Below are 10,452 nucleotides of genomic sequence, written 5' to 3' on the forward strand. Positions count from 1 at the left end.
GACAACTGCCCATGCCTCCCCGGAGAAGCCGCACAACTAGGGCAGATTGTTACCCAAGTGCCTCACCTCTACACTGTGTAACAAGTGTGTGTGTGTTCGTATGCTACTTCTGCCATGAACACCCAGGCTCCCTCTCTGTCTTGTCCACCCAGACACTCCTGAGCACCTGGACCACAAAACACCAAGCATCCACCGTCGTGGTGCTGAGCACCGCTGGAGAGATAGGTCTACATCATGCTACACCATACCAAGCCACTCTCCAGGTATTCAGTTGTTCATCTTAGGTAGTTCTTACAGCTCCTAGGCAAGCACATCACCACCCACCACAAGCTTAGGCTCATAAAGGTCTTCGTATTGGGAGAGGGGGGCTTAAGAGGCAGTTCAGGGGCTAGAGCAATGCTAATCTGGTAGACGACCCAGGTTCAATTCCCAGCACCCACATGATGGCTCAGTCTGTAACTCCAGTTCCAGTGGATATGATGCCCTCCTCTGGTCTTCACAGGTACTACATGTACACAGTGCACAGACACATGCAGGCAATACAACTATACACATAAAATTAAAAAAAAAAAAAAAAGGGCTGGAGAGATGGCTCAGTGGTTAAGAGCATTGCCTGCTCTTCCAAAGGTCCTGAGTTCAATTCCCGGCAACCACATGGTGGTTCACAACCATCCGTAAAAAGGTCTGGTGCCCTCTTCTGGCCTGCAGACATACACACAGACAGAATATTGTTTACATAATAAATAAATATTTTTAAAAAATTAAAAAAAATAAAAGGAAAAAGAAATGTCTGGTAGCAAGGTTACAAAACAAAGCCTGATCTCGTGGCACACCCTGTCCCCCTAGCTGCGTGGAGCTCAAGGCTGGCCTGGAATAAGAAAGACTATTGAAAGGAGGGGATGGGGGCAGGCTGGGCAGGGTGACTAGGGCTAACCTAGGTAGAGCTCTATGATTTTGAGACTAGCCCAGCCAGAGCAGTTACTCAAAGAAACTCTGTTTTCAAACAACAACAAAAACAAACTAAAATTTAAAAAAAAAAAAAAAAAAAAAAGGAAGAATGGGGAGGAGAAGGGAGGAATCCACTCGGCTAGGGCGGCACACTGCTGGTCTTCCTTCTATGGCCCTCAACAGAGGTCTAGAGGGATGCGCCTCAACAGAAGATGCTCACCTGCCATGCATAAGGCCCTAGGTTTCAGCCAACACAGGAACACTGGTGCAGGCCTGTGTACTAAGGAGGCTCAGGCAGGAAGCTAGGGGATTCTGCAGCCAGCCTGACCACTCACAGCCTTGCTCACGCTCTTCAAGTTTCCAACACTATGCTCCAACCCAGCCCTTGGTTTTCTGAGTCTCAAGGTTCTCCTGCCTCCACCTCCAAAGTGCTGGCACCAAGTGTTGGGATTACCTTGTAGGGTTTTGTTTCATTTGGTTTTTTGAGACAGGGATTCTCTGTGTAGCCCTAGCTGTCCTGGAACTCGCTCTGTAGCCCAGACTAGCCTCAAACTCACAGAGATCTATCTGCCTGCCTCTGCTTCCCAAGTGCTGGGATTTAAGGAGTGCACCACCACTGCCCAGCCCTTGTAGGGTTCTCAAGGCTTCCCAAGTACTGAGGACCAAGCACTATTGTTTGTTGGGGCCTACCATGTCCACAGACAATCCTGAGCTGTGCAAATTAAGAGGCAGATTCTGTTCGGCTATGGCTATACCCTGGCTATTCATTGGTCTCTAGGAAAGGATAGGCATGCAACCCCCTGGGAAGGGAGTAGTATTCTGGGCACAACCCCAAAAGCCTGGGTTTCTGAGAGGTGCTGATCTCTTTATACTATACAGGGACAGCCCCTATCAGTCATCCTCCACTGGTTACCACATCTAACGCAACATCAGGAATTCATTGCCAACCCATTTTTATCTTTTTCTCTCTCCCAGGGTTAGGGATGGAGCCCTGAGTCTTGTGAACACTAGGAAGGTCACCTACTGGGCAATTTCAGTCCTTTTTGGATTTGTAAGCAGGATCATCCATGTAGACTAGACTAGCCTGAAATGCCTAATCCTGCCCTGGCCTCCTGAGTGCTGCTGAAGTCACGGACATGTGCCAACCACACTCTTCTCACCAACACCACAATAGTCCGAGTCTTCCACAAGACGTCCAAGTGAAGCTGGACATGGTGGCACCCTCCTTTAATCCTAGAATTTGGGAGGCAGAGGCAGGCCTATAGTTCAAGGCCAGCCTAGTCAACATTGTGAGTTCCAGGACAGCTAGGGCCACACAGAGAAGGAAACCCTGTCTCTGGGGGAAGGCGAGGATGAACCACTCTTATGTGGTTCCCCAAATAACACAGCAGGAGTTACACAGCAAGCTGTCAGAGGCTGTTCCAAACCTTCTCCTGGACTTGCTCCCCCCCAGTGACTATCAGCTGCTCAGACGAAAGGCAAAATGACCAACAGAGCCAGACAGAGCACAGCCTGCACAAGGGCAAGAGGGGCAGGAGCATCACACAGGGCTGTGTTCAAGGATCAGCACAAAGGAGTTAGTCAACATCCCATCCCAGCCTGAGGGAGACAGAACATGACCAGAGGGAAGCCCAACAGGCAAACCAGAAGCATGCATCCTGCAGAGAAGCCTGAAGAGTGACCTCAGACATTAGCAAACATGGTCCTACATGAAGGGGGACTAAAGATCCTGGCTCCAGATGGGCAGCTCAGTCAGATGTGCAACATCAAACATCCTTGGTGTCCCACATGGTCCTAAACACTGTACCTCACAGGAGAAAGGAGACCATTAGGAAAGCCCATGGAGACACGACATACGCAGGCTGTCTGGTGGGCTGCCCCAAGAATCGCACCACATTCCAGACACCACACACAGAAAGAAGGGAGTTCAGTACATAACTTATCTGTTAGCTTTGGAGTGGGAGTCCCACAATGCTATCCAGGCTGGCCTCCAACTCAAGGGCTCAACAATCTTCCTGCCCCACCCTCCCAAGCAGCTGGAACCAGATATACCCAGCATGGAAAACATTTTTTTTTTTTAAGACTTGACCCTGAAACTCTAAAGTCCACAAAGGGACACATTCACAGCACACACAGAAACACTCAGTTTCCTACTGCCTGCCTTCCTGAAGGCAGGAGAGATGGGGATTCATAGGTCCACAGGAGGACAAGTGTCCTTGCTCAACTACAAGGACAGAGATGAGGCCACAGAAAGTCTGTCCATCTGTGCCAGCTGCCAGTCCTGCAAGCAGAAGGGCTTCTGCTGAACAGTTTACGCCAAGCTGGCCTCTACAGTCTTCAAGGGGAGTGGCACCACCTATCCAGGCCTATCAAGTGACATAGGTGAGTCACTTGCTAAGAGTGACTGCATGTTTACAACCAGGACACCTTCTTGCTGCAGTCTACTCCTCCCTCAGGGTGTGAGGGAAAGGATAGGGGCTCAGTTACCCTTGTTTTAGGAGAGTTGAGACAAGTACTAAGGGAAAGGCAAGCAGCCCTGCCCAGACAACAGCGAGATAGGCACCTTGCACCCCGGCAGCTGCAAGTACCTGGCACAGGAAAACTGTAGAGAGGCCAAGAACTCAAAGCACTTGCTCTGCAGTCAGAAAGGACAGTAAGAAGTTAGGCACCCTGAAAGCACCTGTAGCCCAGATGGGGTATGGAGACTGGGTACTAGAATTTGCTAACTTCCAGCCTAGTTGAGAAGGCTCAATCATCATGTCTAGCAAAAGGCCCAGTCTCAAAGGAAGATGGTGACAGACACATGGCATCCTCTTCTAGCCTCTACACTCCACAGTGCATACCTGTGCACAGTAAATTTAAAACCACCTGGTGCATATAAATGCCCTATCAACCCTGGTGCCACACCAGTTCTTAGCCTGTCACTCCATCCTAGGATGAAGTTAAAATAAGTCCTTACCTTAGACCTGGAACCTTCCCAAACTCAAACACTGCAAGCCAGCACAACACACACACGCACGCACGCACGCAGGCACGCACGTGCACAATAAGGTCACAGTGTGGAGCTCTACAAAAGGAGACATCAGAACAGATAATTGTGAGACAGGAAGTATATGTGCTGGAACAGGGGTGATGGACTGTTCTAGAACTAAGCTGTAATAGCTGCCTGACCTGTGAATATCTGCAGATCCTGACCAGCGCTTTGAATGCATGAATTGTACTAGGTGTGAATCAGGTCTTAACAGAACTGTTTGGGGTACTGAGAAGAAACCCAGGCCTCCCAAAGGCAGGGCAGGTGCTTACTGAGTTCAGAGGGTATAAAACAGGCTGGGCTCCATCCCCAACATGACATAAACCAGGCAGGTATCTGGAAGACAGAGTCAGGAGTCCATAGACACAGAGAGGGGGGTTGGGAAAGAGAAGGAGGGGAGAAGAAAAGAGATTGCATGAAGCTCCCTCCCCCAGTAGCTCTGCCCTGCCTATGGGATGCCCACTCTACCAGCAGAGGAGTCTGTGCAGGACCTCAAAGGCTATCCCGTGTCTTCTCACACTTCAGCCCCAGAGGAGTTGGTGTCCACACAGCCCAGACCCGTGTTTGTCTAAATCAAGCTAGCAACAAGGTGGGCATCTGTACTGCACAGGGCCAGACCATGTTCGGGAATCAATGAACCTGGCTTGCATTCTGGGGACCCTGGAAAAAGATGACAGGACTGCCCCAGCAAACAGAGATATGGGGCAGCTGATCTGTGCCCCCGAACTTCAGGTAACAGTGTGTGGTCTTTCTGTACAACTGACACCCTGAACCGAGTTCTGCAGGGGCCAGTGTCAGAGCCTCCCCTCTTCCAGTTGTGGCAACCACAAATGTCCCTAGACATCACCAGGTGTCAGTTCAGGGCAGGACCTCCTTGAGAACAGCTGGGTAGTCTGCCCAAGAGTCATATATCCCACAGGAGGTGTTCCTCACTAACCTAAGGATTTCACTTTGTAAGAGTGGACACAGGAACATTCCTGGGTGCATGAACCTATAATTACCCCCAAAATAAAATATCTAACTTGAAGCCAGCATGACATCTCATGGCCATATTCGCAGCACTTGGGAGAATGAGACAGAACTGTTCAGAGTTTGAGGCCAGCCTGGGCTACTCGGTAAGTACCAAACTGCCCTGAATACAGAATCAGACCACCTCAGAAAAGAAACAAAAAGGTCTAACTTGAAAAGGGGCAGTGCTTCCACAGACAGGGAAGCCCAGCTGGGGTTCCCCAGCAGCTCCCAGTCTCTTCATGAACAGAGTAAGTGGCCTAAGGTTGGATTTGAAAGGCAAGCGCAGAGTCAGTGTTTCACAGGGAAGCCCACCATCACCACCCCTTCCCTTCTGGAGCAGGTCAGCCCACACAGGCAGGCTAAAGGTCAACCTGCCTCCTGCCCACATGAGCAGGGATTAGCCAGGACACTCACCCGCGGAGCTCAGCAGCAGAAATTGCTTTCTGAATCATAGTAGGGCTGGCTCACCCTGCTCACAGCACGACTCACCCAGCCACCCACAGGACTCCCAAGCTCATCAGAAGGGACACGCCACTACACAAGGCCTACTGAGTCACCAACAGGAAGGCCACCCTGGCTCTCCCTCTCAAGTTTGTCACCTAAGCTATCTGCCAAGCAAACAACTGAAAATGGCATCTGCATTCTTTCTGACGAAAGGGTCATTCTATGAGGACCCAGGGCCCTAAATTGCTAGAAGGATAATGGCCCCTCCCACCCGTCAGTTCTCCAAACCTGGTCCCCAAACTGGGTATTTCTGAGTGTGGACAGCATGGCTGAGAAGCCACTGGCACCTGCCCAGGGACACGCCTTACTCAAGTGTGGGACTGTCACACTCAGTCCTAATCTGCCTGTGAAGGTCCAGAGCCTGCAATGATGAATGTCTTTTTGCCTTCTGTGCATGTCCCCAGGGACACTAAAGGTAGCTTTGTAAGTGCTTTTACAAAGGATTATGAAACCAGACCTGGGGGCGCACACCTGGCCTTCCGCACTCTTGAGGGAAGGCAGGAGGGTGAGTCAGGGCATGCTGAGACCCCACCCACCCCCCATCTCAAAACACAACAGACTGGGAAGGACTGCAGGCGGGCATGCAATGTGACCTGAACTCCCACCTCAGCGGCAGGATTGCCTACATGGTCCCTTCTCTCAATGCCTTGGAAACAGGATCACCTGGCAACAGATTTTCTGTTTGTTTACTGGGGGATCTGATACATGTAGGGCAGGCTTCCCTGGAACTATGTAGCCAAAGCTGGTCTTGAATGCCCGATCCTCCTACCTCTACTTCCTGGGTGCTGGAATGGCAGATTTGACACTGTGTGGAGTATGCCAGGCACTGGCAGTGGCTTCCTGAGAAGCAAAACTCTCCATGAGAGCACAGGGGTAGAAGAGGACACTGTGGAGTGGCTGTCTCCACTGAGGCTGTGTGGAAGTCAATGCCACCCCCCACCTGCTGGCCCTTAGACAACAATGTCACAGCCACAGCTGGAATGGGCCTGCCAGATGTCTGGGCCAGCATACTCAACCCTGGCAAGTGAGGTCCAGGCCAGCAAGGGAAAGGCGCTGGCCAGCCATTCCCACCCGCCACTGGAAAGCTAGTTCCCGCCAAGCTCGACTGAAGGCCTGATTCACACAGAGTGGGGAAGTGGGCCAGTGTCACTGGGTGAACATTCATCTTCAGCCCCAGGGAACAAGGTAGAGGCAAACTGGCAGCACCACTCCACTGGGGCACCAACAGGGTTGTGACACATTTTTTTAGCCCTTCATACTCATATGACAACTTTAGGAATTCAGGTTGATGACTGTCCACTCAGTACGGACCTAGCAACTCAGCTCTTGGTACTCCCAGGGATTACTTCAGCTTGGACGAGCCCACATGCAGGTGCCTAGAACTCACTGCCTCTAATATCGCTCGCTCTCTCTCTCTCTCTCTCTCTCTCTCTCTCACACACACACACACACACACACACACACACACATGCTGGGGTGGCAAGTCCATTGCACCCCAGCACTAGAGGCAGAAGCAGGATGGCACTGAAAGTTCCAGGCCAGCCACAACTGCATAACAAGACCAAAGAAATAAGAGAAAAAGAAACATTGGACCAGCCCAGGCATCCTGTGACTAATAGAATGATCACCAAACTGGCTCACTGTCCAAAAGATGTTACCGAGCTAAGAAGAAAAACCAGGGGCAACCCCAAGCCCTCAGACAGTGTGGGTGGACGAGCCTCAGACACATTCTCCCTGGTGACTCTTCGGAGTCACAGGCTACATGTTGTTGATCGTTCACTGGACTTTCTGGGAAATACTGCCAACAGAAGACACAGAATGACAGCCAAGAAAGTGAGAGGCAGGGAGCAGAGGGAGTGGCTCAAGTGTGCTGCACCTCAACTGTGACAGTGACCAAAATTCACAGAACTGTAGCCTGGGAAAAGTGAATGAAGATGAAAAGAAGAGATGAGACTTAAATCAGAACGTTTATGTCCAAAGAGGAAAAGCCCCGAGAAGTCCGATTACCTTTCTTTTTTCCAGATTGTCTCACCACACAACCCTCCAGATTTCCCGAGACCCCTTCAGGTGCCACCAACATTGGGGGACAACTTTTTCAGTTTCCCACAGTCCTTCTAGTCACAGCAACAAGAGGGAAGACCCTCTCAAATTTCTCAGACTCCTTTTAGACAGGCCACCAACCTGGAACTCAAGAGATCCTCCTGCCTCTGCCCCTGCCCAATGTTTGCCACCCTGCCCAGCATGCATACAGGCAGGCATTTTTAAATGCCTGTTATATGTGCCTTCAGCTGTGCACGTGAGGAGGCTGGAGAACTTGGGGGAGTTGGTGCTCTCCTTCCACCATGTAAGAGGGATTGAACTCAGGTTTGGCAGCAAGAATCTAGGCTGAGCCATCCTGCTGACCCCAGCGGAGTTGACAGTGAACACCTGTAGGAAATTTTTTTTTCTTTTTTTGAAGACTGGGTTTCTCTGTGTAACAGCCTTGGCCATCCTGGAGCTCACAGAGATCTGCTTGCCTCAGCCTCCAAAATGAGGGGATTGAAGGGTGTGCCACCACACCCAGCAGCTGCAGAAAATTTCAAGGACACACAACACAGGCGCTTGTGCACAGACACTCACAGCTGCCTGATGGGAAGGCGCAGAGGCCCAGCTGCAAGGGCATCCCAGGGCACAGATGTATTCCATGGGGTCCCAGTGAGGCGAAGAAATTGACTCAACAGCACCCATACACCATGCTTCGCTTTCTACTCAAAACACATATAGGATCCCCAGCGACCAGGACGCTGAGGTTCCCAGGCCCTCCTGGACTTCAGAACTCAGAATCCTCTGGCACTTCCACTTTGCTTATCAGTTTTCCAAGGCTCCTTAGGATTAGAGGATGACACCCCCAATTTCCCAGGGTCTCACCAGCCCTACCCACCAACAAAAGGGGACAACCTCCCAGACTTCCCAAGCCCCTCCAGCCACGACATCCAGAGGAGACAATCTCTACGACCGTGCAAAGCCTCTACGGACACTCTACCAACGGGAGACAACGGCCGGCTCCTCATGGTCTCACCATCCAAGTCCGCCAAACGTGAGATGACACGCGAGGGACAAACTGAGGTGACAACCTCTCCAACATCCCAGGGCCTTCCAGCCTGGCCCACTGACATGAAAGAACAACTTTTCATAACCCTCCCGCCGTGCCACCAACATGGGGGACAACCCGATTACGTGAACGGCCAACCCTCCCCAACTTCCTAAGGTCCCTTTAGCCCCTGCCCACCAACGCCAAAGGTGACAACCTAAGAGGACATGAGGGGACGACACGGAAAGACAGCAGGGTGAGAGAGACGACAGCGTGCGGAGACATGAGATGACAACACGAGAAGGCCACGAAGGACCGAAACAGACTAGACGCCCCCGACCTCCCAGTCCCCGTGGCCCTGCCCACAGCTTTGCCCCGGACTCAGGCCCGCAACACCCGGGGACGCGGGGCGCCAGGCCGGCGGCCGCGACAGCGCGACTGGCCGCGTCGGGGCAACGGCAGCCGCGGGCGCGGGCCAGGAACGGCCGAGGACCCGCCGCCGGCCCGGAGCTCCGGAGCCCCGCGACCCCCACCCCCGGCCTCCCCGCCAGCACACTCACGTAGACCGGCAGCGGCCACGGGTAGACAGCGGGCTCGGCGCCCACTGGCGACTTGAGCCTCAGCTCCAGCTTTTCGCCCATGTCGGCGCGCGCGGCCGCCGCACCATGCTAGGCGGACGGTTGGGGGAGGGGCGGGGCCGCCGGCGGGAAGCCGGGCGGCGGGGGCGGGAGGACGCGGGGCGGACGGCAGAGGACGGACGGCCCGGCCTGCGCCTCGGCCGCCGCTCCCGTGCGGCCCCCGGCTCCCCTCTTTGTAGGAGTCACAAACCCGGGACGCCCAGCGCCGCCGCCATCTTGGGCCGGCGTGAGGAGAAGGCACAATGAGCCGGGGGGTCGGGTCGAACCACTCGGCGCGCGCGCGCGGGGGAGGCCGGGAGCCAAGAGGCGGTGCGCGCCAAGAGCCTCCGCCCGCCGCGCCGCGCGCACCACCCCTCGCACGCCACGCCCCCTTGGACTCGCCCGCCTCCGAGCGACGCACGCACGCAAGGGGGCACGCACGTCCTCGGCTGCCCTCGGACACCCCCGCCAGCCGGAAGCGGGGACCCGGGGAAACCCTGCGGAGGGACTGGAGAGGGAGCGAGGGAGCGAGGGAGGGAGGAAGGACGACGGGCAGTTCAAATCCCAACTTCGCAGGTTTGCTTTTTATCTTTTTCTTGTTTTCCTTCCGTTTTTCCTTTTTTTTTTTTCTTTTTATGGATTTTTCAAGACAGGGTCTCTCTGTAGCCCTGTCTGTCCTGGCTACCCTCGAACTCACAGAGATCTCTGCCTCCCGAGTTCTGGGATTAAAGTATGCGTCACCATGACTGATTTCTTTTTAACTCTTCTCTAAAAAATTTTTTATTACTTTTAATACAGTCTCACACTAACAAAACCTACTGAAGAGCCCAGGAATGTTTAAAGTTGTATGCCTATAGGCTGGGAAAATTGGAGCTGTCAGCTGCAGTGGAGGAAGCGTAAACCTTTAAGAGCAGCTTTTCCGTGACCCTCTGGCCTACATTCCTTTCAGTTACAGGAGCAAGCAGCTGCGTAAGATAGCCAGGCTTTTACGAACATCTTGAACTAAAACCCTGTAATCAAAAGTTGTGAATCTTAAAAATGTACCGTGACTCAACCCCTCTGACTCACCACCTGGTTACACCTGGTTCCTGCTGTGGCCTCTTAGTGTCACAGCGTCAGACCGAATTTTGCCTGTGGCCCTAGGCAGCTAGAAGTTTTTGGTAGCCCATGGTGTTTGGAGTAAGGTTTGCTTCTGGCTAATAGACCGGTGGTCTGGTTCCCATTATTTGTGCAATCTCAGACGCAACACTATCATCCGAGCCCTTGGGAGA

The 10,452-nt window shown here is 52.9% G+C and overlaps 1 protein-coding gene across 5 annotated transcripts in view; it reads right to left on the bottom strand.

Moving 5' to 3' along the window:
- Dot1l (DOT1 like histone lysine methyltransferase) overlaps nt 1–9,496 on the bottom strand; it is a 41,689-nt gene extending 32,193 nt beyond the window's left edge. For 3 of the 5 annotated variants that reach the window (XR_007588884.1, XM_050123269.1, XM_050123268.1), the window contains exon 1: nt 9,125–9,494. Coding sequence is in view for 4 of the 5 variants with exons in the window: in XM_050123269.1 (XP_049979226.1) it covers nt 9,125–9,205 (81 nt within the window). In the remaining variant the exon portion in view is untranslated. Of the gene's footprint in view, nt 1–9,124 lie in introns of all 5 variants that reach the window. The other 2 variants (XM_050123266.1, XM_050123265.1) reach the window with 2 other exon arrangements.
- Nucleotides 9,497–10,452: the final 956 nt, after the last annotated feature.

The sequence above is a fragment of the Alexandromys fortis genome, unplaced genomic scaffold (genome assembly GCF_014885135.2).
Source record: "Alexandromys fortis isolate MF-2015 unplaced genomic scaffold, M_Fortis_MF-2015_v1.1 scaffold_221, whole genome shotgun sequence".
Lineage (NCBI taxonomy): Eukaryota > Metazoa > Chordata > Mammalia > Rodentia > Cricetidae > Alexandromys > Alexandromys fortis.